Source organism: Equus asinus, chromosome 10 (genome assembly GCF_041296235.1).
Source record: "Equus asinus isolate D_3611 breed Donkey chromosome 10, EquAss-T2T_v2, whole genome shotgun sequence".
In the NCBI taxonomy this organism is placed as follows: Eukaryota; Metazoa; Chordata; class Mammalia; order Perissodactyla; family Equidae; genus Equus; species Equus asinus.
In genome coordinates this window covers 104,504,754-104,524,288 of record NC_091799.1, presented here as the reverse complement: position 1 = coordinate 104,524,288, position 19,535 = coordinate 104,504,754, and the positions used below count along the sequence as shown (strand labels likewise).

Genomic DNA, 19,535 nt, shown 5'->3' with positions numbered 1-19,535 from the left:
GTGAAGGCCTGACATAGGAACTCTGATTGGAGTGCTGGGGAAGAGCAAGGAGGCCCTTGTGGCTGGGGTAGAGTGAATGTTGGTGTCTTAGTCTGCTTGGGGCTGCTAAACAAAGTACCATAAACTGAGGGGCTTATAAGCAGCAGAACTGTGTTTCTCACAGTTCTGACGGCTGGGGAGTCCCAGATCAAGGCACTGGCAGAATTGCTGTCTGGTGATGGCTTGATTGCTGGTTCATTGCTGTCTTCTTACTGTGTCCTCACATGGCAGAAGGAAGAAGAGAGCTCTCTGGGGTCTCTTTTATAAGGGCACTAATTTCATTCATGAGAACTCCGCCCTTGTGACCTAATCACCTCCCAAAGACCCTCCCTCTGAACACTGACACACTAGGGGTTAGATTCTACTTATGAATTTTGGGAGGGAATGAACAGTCTGTAGCAATTGGGGAATCTGATGAAGTCAGAGGAAGGCCTGATTATGTGGGCCCTTATAGACCATTGTAAGGATTTGGGCTTGTACTTTGAAAGAATGGTGAGTCACTGGAGGCTTTTGTGCAGAAGAACAACTGGTGTGAATTATGCTTTTCAGTTGTGGATCTGATCTTCTTTCAAAAACCTGGTCTCCACATAGTAGTGCCCATCTTAGTTACAAGTAGCAACTGTATCCTTCTGGTTGCTTCTGTATCCTTCTGGTTGCTAGGCTAGAAACTAGATGTCGTTCTTGGTTTCTCTTTCTTTCACAACGTGCATCCAGTCCATCACCTGATTCTGTTGGCTCTGCCTTCGTTATCCATCCACTTCTCACCATCTCCCCACCTGCACCGTGCTTCCACCCCTTGTGACCCTCTGTGATCTTGGCCTCGAGATGATTGCAGTAGCCTCCTGAGGAGTCTCCCTCCTTCTACCCTTGCTGGATCACACTGTTGGTTCTCAGAACAGCATTGGAGTAATCCTGCTAAATCTAAATCCAGCGGTCTGCAGACTTTCTCTGTAAGGGGCAAGAGCATAAAAACTGAGGTGCTGTGGTCTTGTTCCCAGCTACTCAACTCGCCATTCTAGTACAGTCAGCCGCAGACGGTCCTAAAGGAATGGGTGTGGTTGTGTTCTATGGAAACTTAATTGATAAAAACAGGCCCCGGGCCTTAATTTGCAGACCTCTTCCCTAGATCCAGACACTCCATTGCATTTGGGTGTTCTGTTGCCTAGAATGCTTTTATAGGGGAAGAGGCTGGTTAGTTGTGAGTGAGTCTAAGAAACAAGTCTTCAGTATTGCAAAGTAAGGCTGAAAAAAGAGGCTCATGGCAGGTTATAGAGGACCTTGAATGGTAACCATCGTGAAGTTGTGTATCTATTTCTGTCAGCATCATGGAGCAGTGAAGGGTTTTGCATAGTAAAAATAATTGGTGCTGGTGTGCAGGATGATCAGAGGAGGTGCAGCTAGCTGTGGTCAATTATTTTACTAATGCATTACTAGTGATAATAAAAGCCTGGATTAATTGAAGTTTGCTGGGAATGGGAATAGAGAAAAAAAGGTTCTAGATATGAGAAACTATGCAAAGAGGGGACAGATTTCAAGTCAGGGAAATAGAAGGTGAGAGATTTGAAACCTGAGTGACTCAGAACTGAGGTAGAGGTAGCAGAGAGCAAAACCAAGGTGGAAAAGATGTTGGAAATGTGGGACTGAAGTTTTGGAATGACATCAGAACTGGAGATTTTCACCTGTTTTCACATTTGTTGTTTGGAGCACCGTGCCTCCAAAGTACCCTAATGTACTTGCAAGAAAATAGAGAAGAGGCCAGGTTAGATGGGTGCTGAGTTCATTGTAAGAGTTTTATATGGGGAGTGATGGAGATAGGAGAACGGAGGAGTATTTTCTTTCACTTAGAAGAAACCCTGAAAACCTTTGTGGCAATTCATGGGAGTACATGTGATCATGAGGAGTCAGTGAAGAAAAACTAGCTGGCTAACGAGAAAGGCAAACATGGAATAGTGAGAAAAGGAGAGACAGATAAAGAGAGAGTTAAACAGGAAGTATGTAGGAAATCCAGATTAGAAAGAGTGAGAATTGAGAACAGGCAGTTGCATTCATCAGTCGATTGATTACCACCCTTAGGAAAGACCTTTCTGCAGGTGTTCCATAGTTCCACAGCAGCTTCTGTGCTTCAGTTAAACGTGTGCGAGAGAGAAACTAAAGAGGTTCCGTACAGAGAAGATGTGCTGCTGGGTAGTTTTAGTACGCTGAAACTTCAGGATCTTGCAGAAGGTTTAGAAGCTTGTTAAGGTGCCTTGTCTGCACTAGGCACTCGCATCAGTGCTGTGACTGTCAGCACTGTGAACTGCGATAGGAGGCTAGCTGTCTCTTTCCTGAATTGAACAGTGTTGCTTGCACTGGAGATCTGCCTTCATGTCTTCCTTCTCCCTGCCCTCCTTTTTGTAGTGGTTGAAGAGATACAGTGCCTGTGCTGAGATCATTGCTTGATTCAGAAGTGGATAGACTGACCACATTTTGTGTACCTTTTTTTTTTTTTTTTGCAGTCTCACATATCACCTATCTCTGTTTCTTACCCTCATTGATTATAATGTTATCACTTCTCTATGGCCCAGCGTCCATATGGATTGATGAACTTTGGTAGTCATAAACCAGCGTGGATCTTTACTCTAGTGATATTAGATACAATTAAAGAAGTCTTAAGTTGGGTGGTTTCAAGTCAAACTGGCATAAGTTGCTTTATTCTGGTGAAGGAGAGGCCCCCCCCTTTTTTTTTTTTACCAGTTGCATTGACTGCACAGCAAAGCAACTTAACTCTCTTGGGAATCCAGATGAGAATTTGATGAGCACATGGTTATACTGTTTAGCTCATTTAACTAGAATAGATTCAGAATAGATGGTGTTTGGCTATCCTTGGAGCAGATGTGAGCCTATTATTTACATAAACTTGTGCTGGACTCCCGTTGATAATTGCCAGTGGTTTGAACTTCATCATTTGGAACTTGAAATGTATTTTCCCCTAGATGTATTGATTCGTAAATGGCTATTACAAGGAATGCTCACGAAATTGTAATGCATTCATTTAGCAAACGAGCATCACTGTGTCTCTGATGCCATGGTGTGTTTTGGAAAACGATCATGAACAGGAGAGGCATGATGTTCATGTTCTAGTTGAGATTACAGATGAGTGAGGAAATACCCACAGTCTAAGTATGATGTAAAAAGTACCTTGTTGGGGAATGTACACAGTGCATCTAGGAGGGAACTTGAAGGCTTCATAGAAGAAGTGAAGCTAAATTGAGGTCTGAAGGATGATTTATAGTTGAAGAGGGAAGAGATGGAGGGAGAGTGTTGTGGACAGAGGGGATGAGAGGTGCAAAGATGTGGCGGGGAGAAAGTTCATTCTGATAGATTAAGTGCAAAGTGAAAGGTAAGGGCAGCTAACAACGAGGCTCGAGAGCCTGGGATCTCCCTTCCCATGAACCAGAGCCACTCAGCTGGTTTTGCTGGGTGAGTGTTCAGGGAGCATAGTTGGAGAGGGCTGAGCATTCCCACCTTCCTGCCTGGTTCCAGTGCACTCTGTGCCAGGGGAAAGCACACAGAAGTCCTAGCTAACAGCTTAGGAGTCACACTCAGCTCTGATAGAGATCAATGTAGACTTTAATTTTCCTTTGTCTTTTGGTGAGGAAGATTGTCCCTGAGCTAACATCTGTGCCAGTCTTTCCCTGTTTTGTATGTGGGATACCACCACGGCTTGGCTTGACAAGCGGTGTGTAGGTCCGCACCTAGGATTTGAACCAGTGAACCCCAGGCTTCCGAAGCAGAGTGCATGAACTTAACCACTACGCTACCCGGCCGGCCCCAATGTAGACTTTAATTTTTACATAAGAGCAGTTAATAACAAGTTAGCAAACAGAAGGAGGAAACGTGGCTTATCAGAGAGGACTCAGTCACCCCCAGCAAAGCAATTATTGTGATTTTTTAAAAATAATTTATTTTGAAATAATTTAGAACTTGCAGGAAAGTCTCCAGAACAGTACAGAGAATTCTGGTATTCTCTTCACGCCATTCACAAATTGTTAAGATATTTCTAACTTTGCTTCATCATTGATATTTTCTCTCCACTTCACCCTCCAGGGTGTGTTTCCTGAGAGTGTGAACACTTCCCAACATAATGAGCCCACAGCCATCTAAATCAGGAGGTTAATGTTGGTGTGGCAGTTCCATCCAATCCATAGACCCATTCAGATTTACTTACAGGACCAGGAAGAACTGTTTCCCTTCTGGTTCAAGGTCTTGTCAGGAATCTGTGTTGTGTATCATTGTCATATCTCTTCAGCCACCTTCCTTTAGTCTTTCTCTGTCTTTCATGTTCATGAAAGTTTAAGGAGTAGGGCCATGTATTCTCTGGGGAATGTTTGGCAAGGTTTAGAGATGTTTTTGGTGGTTACACTGTTAGGGATCCCCAAGACCGCACCCAGGTTCGGTGGTTTGCTGGAAGGACTCAGCATATAGCCCTACTCCCCTGTGTGCTTGATTACAATGCAAGGGTACAAAGCAAAATCAGAGAAGAGGAAAGGTATGTGGGGTGAAAGCCAGAGGCAGCCAGATGCGAGGAATCAGCTCTCTGGATTCCTGCAGCAGTGTCTTATGGCACATGTGAAGTGTTGTCTACCAGGGGCACTCCTTAGACCTCAGGACCCAAAGAGTCTATTGGGGCTGGTCGCATGGGCACCCCCTTCCTTGCCCTTACCAGGATTCCAGACTCCCAGAAGGAGGGCAGGTTTCAGCATAAACACATTGCACAGTTTAGGCACAGGGAGCCTGTCTTACCAGTTTGGAAGATGGCGGGAACCCTCCTATAATCCAAGTTCCCAGATGCCAGCCAAGGGCTCACCTTGCAAGCAGGCCTTTCTAAGGACAGCAGTCGCAGGCATGTTGTCTAACTCTTTTCTGCACATGTACCCTGGGTGGGAGAGTGCTCTGGCCAGCTAGTGAGTATATCCCACAGTACACAGGACAGCCCCCACAACAAAATCTTCCAGCCCACGATGTTAGTAGTGTTGAGGTTGGTTCGGGCAATTGCCTATCCCATTATCATCTGTATGTTTACTTATTTGCTGTGTATCTATATATTTTACTTATTTGTTTAGTATTTCCATTTCCTAACTCACTGGCCATCTCCTCTGTCCACTTCTGTCAGCCCCAGGCCTACTGGCTTGCTCCTTGCCACCCACTCCCAGCTTACCCTGTGTGCTCAGCCACTGTTGATCCCACTTCCCCAAGGAAAGGGAAGATAGGAAGCACAGAGTGGATTTCTTTTCTTTTTCTCAAGTGCTAAATGTTCACAGTGACACTTAGGGAGGATACTGTATGGGTAAAATTAAAAGTGTGCTTTAGAAAAGCAGTAAATGGGAATAAAAAGTGTAAGTAACAGAATGGGCTGTGCTGGGGATTGTGTTAGTGAACAAGTGAAATACTATAAAGTATAGCTGGAGGAACTCAACCAGAAGGCAGAGAAAAACAGAAGATGGTAGTTGGAAGAGAGAATTGGGAGTAAATCTGAGCTTTTCAATAGACATTATAATAGAAGTTCCAGAAGAAGAGAGCAGGATGTCTGGGAGAAAAGCAATAATCAAAGAAACTGTACCACCTAACCCTTCCTGGAGGGGAACAACACCCTGCAGCTCCCTCCTTCGCTAAGGGCTGGACAGCAGTAGTGTGGTGCCTGCATGCGTAGATGTCCGCTCAGACCCAGCCTGCTGAATGTTCACAATTCTGAGACTCATTAGTTAGAGCCCTAAGTTATTTATTGCAACCAGCATAAGTGACATTTGACTCAAATTGGAGAAAAACAAAAGAATGTTTTATTAGGATACTGCATTATCTGACCACATTTGAGCTGCTGTGCAACCAGGCCTTAGGAAAAAAGTTAGGCTAGAGTGCTATAGGAAACCAAGAAGTCATCTTCACTTAGTCTGAGTTTTTTCCCCCCTGCACAAGGCTATGTTTTGTAATTTTAAATTTCTATTTTTATCATAAATTAGAGAAACAGCCAGATATACAGGCTTTGTTAAGACAGGCAGCAGCCCCCAGCCCCACCTATCCCCCCTTGCCAGGAGATGCTGCATTTAATTGTTGGCACTGTTGGTGTTTTGTAATGAATTTTCATGTCGTTGAATACTAGACTTATGTTGCTGCTTCTTGTTTCTCAGTTTTAGGCATATTTGATTTCTGATTTTGAAAGGTGTGGGTTAGGCTCTTTTTGCCCTGTACTCCGTCACACCTGAACCTCACCCGTCACACCTGAACCTCACCCCCCTGCCCCCCACCATGATCTCATTGTAGTTAGGGTTTTGGTTTGGTCAGTATTCAGGGTTGACATTATTATGTTATTCAGAGTGGAACTCTGGAGTAAATTACGATTACTTTTCCTTTCCTGTGTGTTTTCTTGTTTCTCCTGATTAATGATTACATCCTTAATCAACTTATTCACCTTGAAAATGTTAAAGAGTGCTTCATATATGCCAGGAACTGGGTTAAACAAACTTTAATAGGCTCATTCTACTTAATCTTGATAGCAAGCCAGTTATGTGACCTCTCATTGTTTCAGTCTCCTTATCTATGAAATTGGAAATGGTACTGAGGTAGCCAGGTTAAGTAAATTTGCCCAAGGTCACTCAGAAAGCAGTGGAACAGGAATTTGAATCCAGCTGTGCGTGACTCTAGAGCCTGAGGTTTCTGGAATGTCTCTGGCATAGTGTTTGACATTACATAATGGCATCTGGAAACAAAGTGGGGAAGATGAGATGACTAGCAAAGAACTCGAAAGAGAATGGGAAAAAAGAGGAAGACGCTTCTGTTTAAAAAATAATCATAATTTAGATGCATGATGACAACCTCCGTTCACTTGCAGTTCTTCGCCAGTTAGGCAGAAATATTCTCTTAATCCTTTCATTCCACCAGATACTCTGGTTTTCTTCTTAAGGGAAAAATTCCCTCCTGAACCTTCAGACCTGCTCTCATCTGGCGCACGGCTGCCTTCCCAGGTGCTCGTTCCCTCTGTTCTGTGTCCCACATTGTCCTCTCGGTTTACTCTGTTTACTCAGTGGAGCACGTTCACATCCTTCAGTACCTCCCTGAGCAAGGATGTTGGGGAAGTAAGCTTATGGAGACTTTGTAGATTTGAAAATGTCTATTTTACCATCACAATTGATGGATATTTTGTGCAGAATTTTGCCTTGGAATTCATTTTCCTTCAAAGTTTTGAAGGCTTGCTTTCTAGGTCTCTTTTGAAGACTAGTTTTCTAGGTCTCTAGATTGTTGAAATTTGAAGCCGTTGTGACACCAGGTTCTTTGTACATGGCTTGTTTCCTTTTATTTTTCTCAGGATTCTTACAGGATCTTAGCTTTGTCGCTGATGTTCTGAAATTTTGTGCTGATGTTTCATGGTGTGGATCCCGTTTGTATTCCATGTATTGGACCCTTTCAATTTGGAAACTTCTGGCTTCAGTTCTGGGTTTTTTTCTTGAGTATCAGTGTTTCTTTGATTGTCTCTTTGTCTTGCAGTAGTCTCTCTGGAACTCTTGCTGTTGGGCATGTGAGACTTTTTACACTGACTTTGTTTTTATTTTTCTTTATTCCTTCCCATGTCTGTGTTTTGCCTTATTTTGGGAGATTTTTTTTTCAACTTTTCATGAAATCTTTTGAATCTTTCATTTTGCTTTCCTATTTTTAATTTAGTTATAACAGTTTTATTGAGATAGAATTCACATACCATAAAATTCGTCCTTTTAATGTGTACGATTGAGTGGTTTTTAGTATATTCCCAGTTATGCAACTGGTAACCACTATGTAATTGTAAAACATGTTCCTTCCGCCCCCCAAGAAACCCGTTAAGCGTTAGCAGTCATTCTCTGCCCCCCGCCCCCAGTCCCTGGCAGCCACACTATGTTCTGTCTCTATGTTTGCCTGTAATGGACAATTCATATGGATGGAATCATACAGCATGCAGCCTTTGGTGACTGGCTTCTTTCACTTAGCATAATGTTTTCAAGGTTCATCCATGTTGTAGCATGTATCATTCATTCTTTTTCGTTGCCTAATAATCATGTTGTATGGCTGTGTGACATTTTGTTTATCCATTCATCAGTTGATGCACATTTAGTTGATTTCCATTTTTTGGCTAGTGTGAATAATACTGCTATACATAAGAGTGTACAAGTTTGGCATGGACATCTGTTTTCAATTCTCTTGGGTATATACGTAGGAGTGGAATTGCTGGATCATAGTTAACGCTGTTTAACATTTTGAGGAACTGCCAAACAATTTTCCACAGCAGCTGCACCATTTCATATTCCACCAGGCATGTATGAGGGTTCCAATTTCTCTACATCCTCACCATCACTTGTTATTGTCTGTCATTTTGATTTCAGCCATCCTAGTGGGTATTTATGTTTTTAATTTTTTAGAGCTTTCTTTAAAAATTGCTAGGAGCTCTAAATATTTTTAAAAATAGCTTCTTGCTCTTATTTCATGAATATAACATCATTATCTCAGATCATATTAATTAATATTTTTGGAGTTTCCCAGTTTTTGTTTACTACAAGTTGCTTTGGCTTGTTGTGTTTTGATCTCTTTCATATTACATGTTTTTCTTTGATGTTTGGAAATCTTTGATTCTTTGTACATATTAAGAGCAGAGACTTATGCTGGCTGGAAGCGCTGAATGTGTGGGCTTCTGGACCCTGAGCTTCATTGCAGGAGGTCTGGGTGGACCATTTGTTGGTTGAAGAATATCTGCTGTCAGTACCTTTAGATCTTATCTCTAGGCTGGTTAGATTTCGTCAGAGAAAGAGCTTCTAGTAGGCAAAAGCATTGGCTGCCACCGTCTGGAAGCTTAGTGGAGAGAAGCAAGCGGCCAGTCTCAGGTCATTGTGGATAGGTGTATCTGGTCCTTCTGTTTTTGGTCCATTTTACCTGCCCTGAGTGTTCACAGTGCCCCAGGCAGAAACTTCATAAAGCAAACCTCCTTCTGCTGGATGGGGGAGGAGCAATTTTCTGGAGGCTTGGCAGAGAGGTGGGAATTTGAGGATTAAATGCTTATCAGAAAGCTTGCAACCAGTTCTCTTCTTTCTCAGAGGAACCTCCTGTCACTGATTCCCAAGTTTCTTGAAGTTTTGCAGTGTAAATTGAGTTGTTTTTCACTTTTCCCTGCTGCTGGCTCTCTTGGGTCTGTAAATCAGTGCCCTGAATCTGCTTTCCAGTGTCCATTTGTCTTTTAACCTGTTGTCGTATTTGTGGGTTTTCCCTTAGGGGGAAAAACATCTCTTGACTGTAGTTTTAGCTAGTTTTAGGGAAGGACTAAAAGCAGATGCGTTCTCTCTCCTCTCCGTGCAGAAATCTGTTTACTCTGTAGATTTTATTTCGTATTTAATGAAAGATTTTTTTTAATGTGGGGAGCCAAATACACTAACGCTAAGGAATAGTCCGTTCATTGCTCTTTTGATTTACAATGTTTAGAGTCTCTACTATATACACAATAACTTCAAATAAATAAACTTCAGAGTAGTTAAAGATTTGAATACAAACAGTAAAGGCACAAAAGAACATAGAAGAATCCTTTTATTTTAGCATCTTGGATGGGATAGAGCCTTATAAATATATCAGAAAACTAAAATTTCTAAAAAAATGGCAGATTCGACTATGAATGTTTAGAACTTCTATATGCTATGTGGTTATATTTTAATGATCAATTGGCAAATTTGTACATCTATATATTTATAACATGTGGTGAGATGTTACTCTCACTCAAATATTGCAGACCATAAGAAAAGTGCAACCACACCAATGAGCAAACAATATAAAGGGGTTATATATATATATATTTTGTGTGTGTGTGTGTGAGGAAGATTGGCCCCGAGCTAACATCTGTTGCCAGTCTTCCTCTTTTTGCTTGAGGAAGATTGTCACTGAGCTAACATTTATGCCAGTCTTCCTCTATTTTATGTGGGACGCTGCCACAGTGTGGCCTAAGGAGTGGAACTAAGTCCATGCCCAGGATGTGAACCTGCAAACCCCTGGCTGCTGAAGTGGAGTGTGTGAACTTAACCACTATGCTACCGGGCTAGCCCCTTAAGGGGCTATTAATAAAAGAAAAACTATGAATAGCCAGAAGAGATGGGAAAAATTTCTCAATTTCAGTTATAAAGGAATATAAATGAGAAAGAAATATGGCTGAGATTATCAGAGCTCACAGACTATCACTAATGTAGAGAGCCTGTTTGAACTTTATCCTAAGGAAAAATAGAAGTGTCTCGTGGAGGAATGGGCAAAGACGTTCATTTCCTGCTGAAGCAAAGACTGAAAAGACCTAAGTGTTCTTCAGTGAAGAATCAGTTGAACTGAATGCATCCAAATGTATTTTACATGTGCATTAACGATTCTGAAAGGCTGTATACAGAAAGCAAGAGTGATTTTTGACAGGTGGTGGGCTTACAAGAGAACCTATACTATTTACTTTATATATTTGAATGTGTACAATTTTTATTTTAATAAATATGTTACATGTGTGACTGCAAAGAAAATGCACGTTACCATAAAGGAAAATATTACTGTAATTTTCCGATTCATTTAGGTTATCTAGAAAAAGACATTTTTAGGATAATCAGTGAAAATTGAGCTCAGTCTAGATGATATTATTGAATTATTGTTTTGGGTGTGAAAAGGCTATTGTGATTATGCTTAAAAATAAGTTCTTATTTTTGAAGTATTTAACAATGAAAAAAGGAGACATTAAAGAAGTCACTTAAAAGAAAAAAAAATTGCTTGTTTTTAAATCTTAGGAACATTGTAAACAGTGTAACTAATGTTGTTTTCCCTGTCAAGATGATGGCAATAATTTAGAGCCAGATTTGTAGTTGGTCCTTAAAGTGTAATGTAGATCCTTATAAAATGAACTTTTCACTTAATCTCCACCTCATTTTAATATTCCTATTTGTCCTTCCCGTGATATTTTTAGTTTTTGCTATTTTTTATAATTTATGTGTCTTGTTGGATTGTCTTAAATCGTTTCAGAAACAGTTTGGAGTACAGTGTAGACTGATGATTAACAGTAATCAGTGAACTAAAATAGTGACTTTTTATTGAGCTCTCACTGTGACTGAGCGCACTCAGTCAAAGCATCTTTACAGATACCTTGCTATTAAAGAGGCAGCATCATTCAGGTAAAGACAGACATGCAGAGAGAGTGAACACGGGCTCACAGAGTACATCTGTGTGTTTATACACAGTCTAAATAATAGATGTATACGTTTCTGTCTTCATGTAATATATTAAACAATATGTTTATAATAAGTTACAGAAAAAGTAGTTTATATATTATAAAAATAAACTGACTGTAGGTTTTTTTCTTTCAGAATTTAAATGAATATGTTGAAGCATTAATTACCTTGAAGCAAAAAATTATTAATACAGAGTGAGTATGTGTTCGTGTATTTGGGCTGAATTTTGTAAACCTGACAAACAGTCGGAGCAGGTTGTGGTGTAGACCACTCGGGCTGAAAGGAGAATTTGAGTTTCTCATCTGGGGCCAACATGGTGTTGATTATAATGAAACTTAAGAGCCCTGTCTGCAACAAGAACCTTTTGTTATTGGTCCACAGGCCTTTGCAACAGGGCTCATGGGTTTGGAAGTGATTTTTATTAAACTGGAATTTTTTAAAAGCTGTTCTATCTTCAAAGCCTTCTTAGCTTTCGGGCTGGACCTCAAATACAGTATTTCATAGCCATGGTGTGAGATTTGATTTTTTTTTTTAAATTCTGTAAAAGTCACTTGACATTATAGGCTAAGATATTACTTAAATCAAAGGAATTTTTAGATTGAAAGCTCATATATCAGCACAGTGCTTTAAGAAATTTAAGGTATATGTGTATGTGGTTATATATATATCAAGGCATAAATTTGTTGCAGGAAACCTAGGAAGAAAGGGTGCCCTGCTTATTTTGAAACATGATTTTAACATTGTATATTTTCTAGATTTAAAAAATAACCTACTTCTTTTCTTTGTTGCAGTAATTTGTTAACAGAATATCAGAAGAAATGTGATGATATCCTTTTACTGGCTTTTTCCTTTGAATTTTTGAATTTACTTATTTATAATTTCTTAAAGAGATGTAATAATTTATTTTCATAGTTATCCTCTGGAAGGCAATACTTACAGGCTCCACTAGGGAGTGCTTCTAACAAGCACAGTAAACAGCTCGTCTTTACTCTTAATACTCGTTTAGGTTCTAAAATAAGGAGGCTAGCAGTTTTTATTTTGTTTTTGTTACCAATTTTGATTCTTTTAAGGTCTCAGAACCTTTTAGTGAGTAGGTCTTTTGTATTTGTACTGAGGACGTGATTTATGTTTTTTTTAGATTTAGGGGTAATTTGAAGCTGAACATACCATCAAAATGTTATTTTGGGATTTCTGGAAAAGGCACTCTAGGAATATTCAGAATGTTGGGAAATTGACTTTTGTTAATTATTTTCGTGATTTGTGGAGAATTAATGTATAGTAATACATTAATGTATTAATATAGAGTAATTTTCTATTCACAAGATAGTTCTTGGGCTAATAGTCGTGATTTGTTCAGTAACCATTTAGAATGCCTGTAGTTAGTTGACCTCTGGTTAAATATTTTCTTGGCAGGGTGAAAATCCTGTGTATGATTGATCCTTCTGCATCGTGTGGTGCTAATACTTACCTGAATTAAATCTCTCCTGTAAAAATATAAATTTCTCCTGTAAAAATAAACACACATATACTTCCAGGGATTCACCAAAGTGCGGCTTCAGTGTCACTATTGGGATAGATTCTGCTGTTTGACTTTGTTAGTAACTTGAGGCCTGCTTCCATATTATTTCTAGCATCCCTGAACATAACACCTGATCACTGATTCTTTGTTTGTGTTGGTACCATCATGTCTAATTTGTGTGATTATAGTAATAAAATCAAGGCATAGCACTTAGATTTATTTTTAGTATCTCAATTTTTAAATTAAAAAATATAGGAAATTGGAAATCTCTGTGCTTAATTATTGAAAGTGTCAATCTGTTTACCTATAAATGTATATTACTGCAAGAGTGATATCTTTGATTATGAACGTTGGACAAAAATAGTTACTACAACTACTTTTACTTAGTTAAATAGGAAATAGGCAATTCCAGTATTAGAAGAGCATTATGTTCATTATATCCTTTTTTGGAAGAAATGGCATAACTTTTTGAGGTAATTACAGCTGTAATCTAGCAGAGCAACTATTGATTTACTTTTCTAAAATTTGACTACAAACTTTTAAATAAAAATTATTAAAATTTATTAAAAATCGATAAAACTTTTAAATTATTCTTGAATTCTTATTCTGTGATACGGTAATCAGCTTCAGCCTCAGCTATAGGTAAATATTGATTTTAAAAAAAAACAGATTTGCATTTGTCCAAAATATGTATTTGTTGTACATCAAGTATGCGGCAGTTTGCCCTACAGCCTGAGGTCCCAATGTTACAGGTTTAATGTGGCTTTCTTATAAAACTTGATTCCTTATTCTTTTTGTAATTCTGACTGTTTTGTTGTTTATTAGTTCCTCTTACTAGGGGGCAGAGAGTATGTTTTATTTCATCAGATATTTTTTGAACGTTTCTTTCTTGCAAAGACTTCAGTAATTTAGAATAAATAAAATATACTCGTTAATCTTGAGAAGCTTACAGTCTAATAGAAGAGGATATCGATGTGTTGTTACAAACAAACATTTGGTATATTGTGATATGAGGAAGTATTTATAGGAAGTGAAAGTTAAAGGAATTATGTTTTGCTATTCTAGACCATTTTACTTGCCCCATGGGATAGGAAATGAAGTTATCAAATTGTGTAAATTGTGAAAGTGAGGGCTTGTCTAGATTTTGTGTCTACCCTGTATGTCTTTTCTCATTGCTCATTAAATACAGTTATGTATGGTTTTAGTAAGTACGTAACTCTGGTTTGCTGGAATTGTGCTCTCACTGTTTGAGGAATGAAAGACAGGTTGTTTGGGGAATCTGATATATACTGGATTCAAGGTATTTTCCACTAGTTGCATATTACTTTGTCTTCATTCTTGAAATTTAATATTAGACAATTGTATGTTTAACCAAATACCTTTTTTAATTTAGAGAAGCAGATATTTGACTTTTGATACATGTTATGGTAAATAGGAATAACTCAGTAAAAAGCTTTATCACTATGTTATAGATGGAACTTTGAATATTGTTTTCTAGAAATGATGATCCTGCCTTTAGGTACATAACACAGTTTGTTCAGATAGTTTTAAAATGAGTTTTATTTTCAGACAAGTATTAGTAGATAAAATTATCAGAGTTTTCTTTAACAAGTTTTACAGCTGCAGTTTGCAAGAAGGTAAGCTAACTGTTTTCATAGTTGGTTTGGGGTAGACATTATCACTCAATTTTTAAACAGATTCAAACAAAATGCCACATAGGACTGATCCATTATTATAGAATGTTGCTTTGGTACTCATAATAAAGAACAATTCACATGTTCCTTACTATTAAATTGTTCAAATGAATGTCTTACTAAGGTCCTAAGTTATGAGCTGGCATTTGACTTGACTGTTCAATAACTTTTACTGACCATGTTGCCATTGAAATGAAGTTTATTGCTATCAAATTATTGTTGTCTACATGAATTGGACTATTTAATGTGGTTGTTTATCTTGTAAGTCTTAAATAACTTAAAATAGACATACTTAAAAATTTAGTAAGGTTTCATACTCTAATTACATATATCACTTAGAAAAAGGCAAAACATGGTTATAAACTCAATCATAAAATTGCCTGTCATTTAATTTGAATAAATGGAGATGAGTTCAAGATTGGAAGAGCCAAATGATTTGGCATATTGTCCTTTAACGTATTCTCCAGCAGATTGAGAATGTATTGTACTTATTTCTCAACTGGCTTTTTAATGTAGTTTTATTAGAAATAGATTAAATGCCAAAGAAGTAAAAAGCAACATGAAGATTATGTTGGTATAAATAGAGGGAATGTATTTAAAAAGAGAGATTCTTTTATTTTTTGTTTGAGTTAGGAATAAAATAGAAAATCACCAGATGTATTTAATAATTCATTATAAATAGTTTTTTATAATAATGTTAGTGCATTGTCCATTTTTAGAGAGAACAGCACTCTGCATCATCAAGTGGAACAGATGCTTCAAAAAATTTCTCCTCTGCAGAAATGTCAGGAAGAACTGGGATCTTTAAAAGCAGAATTAGAAGAGAAAAAGGTAACTGAAGTAACTTTCCCACAAGGGTTTGTCTTTAATGAAGGTCTGCTTATTCACTAAAATTGGGACAACGGGACTGTTTTGTCTTAACAAAGGAAATAAATGCTGATCAAGACTCTCTAAGTGCATCACTGTTCTTAGTGGGAATTGAAGTAGTTGATTAATGGCTTGGTCCTTGCAGTAATTATTAACTCTGTAATACTGTGCCAGTTGCTCATGCTTTTTGAGAGGTTCAGTAGAGAAACCTAGCTGTGAATTTTTATGGCTCTATGTGTTCTGCATTGATTACCTTTTTACATTTTTCCTGTTTTAAACATAAAATAACATGCAGAAATTCAGACTTCAAAACAAGGAAATCATGTTCTTTGTTTCAAAATTGAGTTGCAGGGATTGGCCCTGTGGCATAGTGGTTAAATTTCACACAGCCCGCTTCAGTGGCCCGGGATCCACAGGTTCAGATCCTGGGTGCAGAACTGTACCGCTCATCAAGCCATGCTGTGGTGGTGACCCACATACAAAAAAAATAGAGGAAAGATTGCCACAGGTGTTAACTCAGGGCTGATCTTACTCAAGCAAAAGAAGAAGATTGGCAACAGATGTTAGCTCAGGGCTCATTTCACTTACCAAAAAAAAGAAAAAAAATCAAGTTTCAGTAGGGCCAGCCCCAGTGATCTAGTGGTGAAGTTTGGTGTGCTTCACTTCGGTGGCCCAGGTTTGGGTCCCACTCGTGGACCTACACCACTCGTCTGTTGGTGGCCATGCTGTGATGGCGACTCACATACAAAAAGAGAAAGATTGGCAGCAGATGTTAGCTCAGGGTGAATCTTGGTCAGCAAAAAAAAAAAAATGTTGTAGTACAACAGTTTGTTTACAATACTATAAACTTGCTTTTCTTTTTTTTTTTTTTTTTTTTTTTAAAGATTTTATTTTTTCCTTTTTCTCCCCAAAGCCCCCCGGTACATAGTTGTGTATTCTTCGTTGTGGGTTCTTCTAGTTGTGGCATGTGGGACGCTGCCTCAGCGTGGTCTGATGAGCAGTGCCATGTCCACGCCCAGGATTCGAGCTAACGAAACACTGGGCTGCCTGCAGCGGAGCGCGCGAACTTAACCACTCGGCCACGGGGCCAGCCCCTAAACTTGCTTTTCTATATAAATTTTGTTTTGCTTTTTAAAGAAATCTTGGAAGATAATTCATGGCTTTTACAGTTAAAAAAAAAAAAAGAAATTAAAGCCAGTAAAGTTAACTGGTTGCATGTAGCAAGTCTTAGCCAACCTGGAATGATTCTTGGCTTCTTGACCTGTTCTTTCAGCTCTTTTCATGATAGTTTTTGTGCCTGTCAGTCTGCAAAGTATGCCATTTTAGTAGTGCCATGCATGTGTCTGAAGTCTTACATACTTTAACAGTGATAGATTTTCCACTTTGTGTGGAAAGTCTGTTATATATTTAACTGCACAGTGAAAGTTAAACAGAAACAACTACGACATTGCATTTTGTCTGACTCTGATCATAGAATAGTCTCGTCAGCTGCTTCTGAGAGGAAACATGAACATTGCAGTCAGACCTGGATTATAAGCCCTAAGTAGTCACTCGTTCACTGTGACTTTGGAAGAATGAGTCAGCTTGTGGCTCCTCAGACCCCTTGTGTATGAAAAGGGTCATAAAGCCTGTCTCTCAGAGCTGTGGTGATTAAAGAATTATATAAACGCATTGTGCTCTGATGCAACGCTCAGTAACAGTTTCTTTTCCATTCCACGGTGGCCGTCAGGGTGTGTATATTGATTGTTATTAACGCATTTTTCTCAGTGATTGTTCCGTATAGTGATCTGTTTTATATTTTTGCTCAGTAGTAACTATAGCTTATATTTATTAAGCTCTGAAACTGCTTTAGGTTTTGTTGAAGTTTGAGACCAAAATGTTAGCTTTTCAATATTATAAAGATTTGGAGTTAGTTACCTTAAAATTAGTGTATTTTAAATTTTATGGCTTTGTTTGATTATGCTGTTAATCGTGTTACATTTACTGTTAAGGTTGTGGTTATATCCACCGGAATGTTCAGTGAATTGTACTTTTGTTTCTTGCCTAATATATTTATTCATTTGGTTAGTTTCATACTGTTAAGTGATAATTTAGTTTATCAGAATCAAACCACTGATGATAAATGACTTTCAAATTGGTAATATATACTTCTTTTTTAGAGTTCTCTAAAGTTATATCAAGATACTCATCAGGAATATGCTCGTGTAAAAGAAGAATGCTTGAAAACTGATGCTCAGTAAGTAGTGTTAAAATTCCTATGGAAATAGGATTTTCATCTTTGGAAATAGCTAATCCTTAAATGAGAAGTGTTTCTTTTTTCTCTGTCTTTGTGTTTGTTGGCCTAAATGAACTGTGTGATGTTGAACTAGTTGGTCTCAGCCTTGGTTTCCACATCTGTAAAATGGAAATTGTAGTTACCTTGCAGGATTATAAGGAGGACTGAGTAAGCCATTCTATGTTAAAGGGCTACACAGAGAAGGAACTCCGTAAAATTTTTTACGTCCATTATATTTGCATACATGTATATCTGTGTATAAGAAAACATAATTATCAACTCCTTTCTTTGTACTGGTACTTTCACAGGTATCACAGAATGGCTATCCTTGTTACCATGAATATAAAGGGCTGTTCAGAAGCATCCAGTTGATTATTTTGAAGTTGAATACTATGTTCACATTATTCACAAAACTTGTGAGCTACACATACGGTAGTTTAATGTGGATGTGAGATAGCAGTAATTCAGAGACTCTTTCTCAGAGAGTTACCTACCTTCTCTGACACAGAAATCCATCTTAAAACATGTGAAGTTCTCCTGCCACTGCCTCCGGTAAAGTGATGTTGTGAAACCTGCCATATGTGCTCCTAAAAGGGACATTCCCTAATTTGACCCTAGACTGACTCTAGGAAACTTATCTGGACATGGATGAGGCCACTGCAGTTTCGGAGAACTCCCAGACATGGCGTGGCAGAAAAATACAGTTTTCTGTAATCCATTTTAGAGTGATTACACACTTAATGGTATACTGTTCTTGCTTAGGTTCACTCTGCCTTCAGAGCAGTTGCTGGTAATGCCAGTGGTTGATGGGGGATGCTTGTGACCAACATTTTCTTTGTTAGATAAGTCTCAGCAATTAAAAAAGATATGTACCAGACGTTATATATATATAGGGTTTTTTTTTACTATTTTAATTTATAAAATTGTATTACTAGGAAGAAGAAACTAGAAGCCAAGGTGAAGAAGCTGGAAGGTAATTGACGCTGTTGTTTCTAGTTAGTAGAAGTCGCTGGTCATGCAGACATTGGTAACTACACAAAGCTGTAGTCCTTGATCAAGTAGTTGAGTTGGTGTGCTTTTTGAGGATGGATCCCTGGGTGACTGCATCAAGGGCAGCGTTAGGAAAAAGTTTGAATATTACACTCTTTTCAGCTAGCAGATAGTAATATGGAAATGGAATGTGTTAAATCCTTGAAATCTTGTTGCACTCAAAATAATAGCAGCCCATAATTTTACTATAAAAAGCAGCAATCACTAAAAAGGATTTAATTTTGAAAGTTGAATCTCATGGGGCTTTCTCATTTTTTCCTAATGAAAGAAGTGGTTAGTAGAAAAGATTACTACTTTTATCATCAAGAAACTTGGGTATTTGAATAGTCAGAACATACCTGTGGAGAGATTTCCATGAAATTCCTTACACTGGGGGTTGTCGACTTTGTCCCTGATCTCCCCTCTCGCCACTTTTCAGTTAGTGGCTCTCATCTCCATGAGGTAGCGGGGTGCAGAGGGGGCATGGGAGGATCTGGTATGGCCTCATGTGGCAGCTGGTAACCCTTTCGGGAACTCAACTCAAGATCTGTTCTGTTTTTTACACCTTCTTTGGGTGGTTGGGACGTGGAAATAATGTCAAGTAGAGATAAGAGGGGCTCTGCCAGACCCAGGCCTGGCGCATGGTCCTCCCTCCGTGCCTTGCCTCTGTGGGTTGCAGCAGTCCTCTGCCTGCCCTGGCTCACTGCCCCAGCTCTTGCTCTTTCGTCCTGCTGAGAGTGCTCTGCCCCAGAGAATGGCTTGTTTTTCACCTGGAGTATGAAGTGAGACTTTAGATTTAATCTGATCAGGGCATGTAGAATAGAAGTTGCTGGAAATACTTCCAGTCATTAATTTACCTACATCAAGTCCAGTTTTTTAGA

At 38.7% G+C, this 19,535-nt stretch overlaps 1 protein-coding gene across 1 annotated transcript in view; it reads left to right on the top strand.

The window, feature by feature from the left end:
- Nucleotides 1-19,535, top strand: part of ICE1 (interactor of little elongation complex ELL subunit 1) — a 58,872-nt gene that overhangs the window by 1,998 nt on the left and 37,339 nt on the right. The window contains exons 2-7 of the mRNA XM_014828424.3: nt 11,406-11,464; nt 12,062-12,096; nt 14,408-14,426; nt 15,203-15,314; nt 17,510-17,586; nt 18,561-18,598. Of these exons, the coding sequence (XP_014683910.1) occupies nt 11,406-11,464; nt 12,062-12,096; nt 14,408-14,426; nt 15,203-15,314; nt 17,510-17,586; nt 18,561-18,598 (340 nt within the window). The remainder of the gene's footprint in view (nt 1-11,405; nt 11,465-12,061; nt 12,097-14,407; nt 14,427-15,202; nt 15,315-17,509; nt 17,587-18,560; nt 18,599-19,535) is intronic.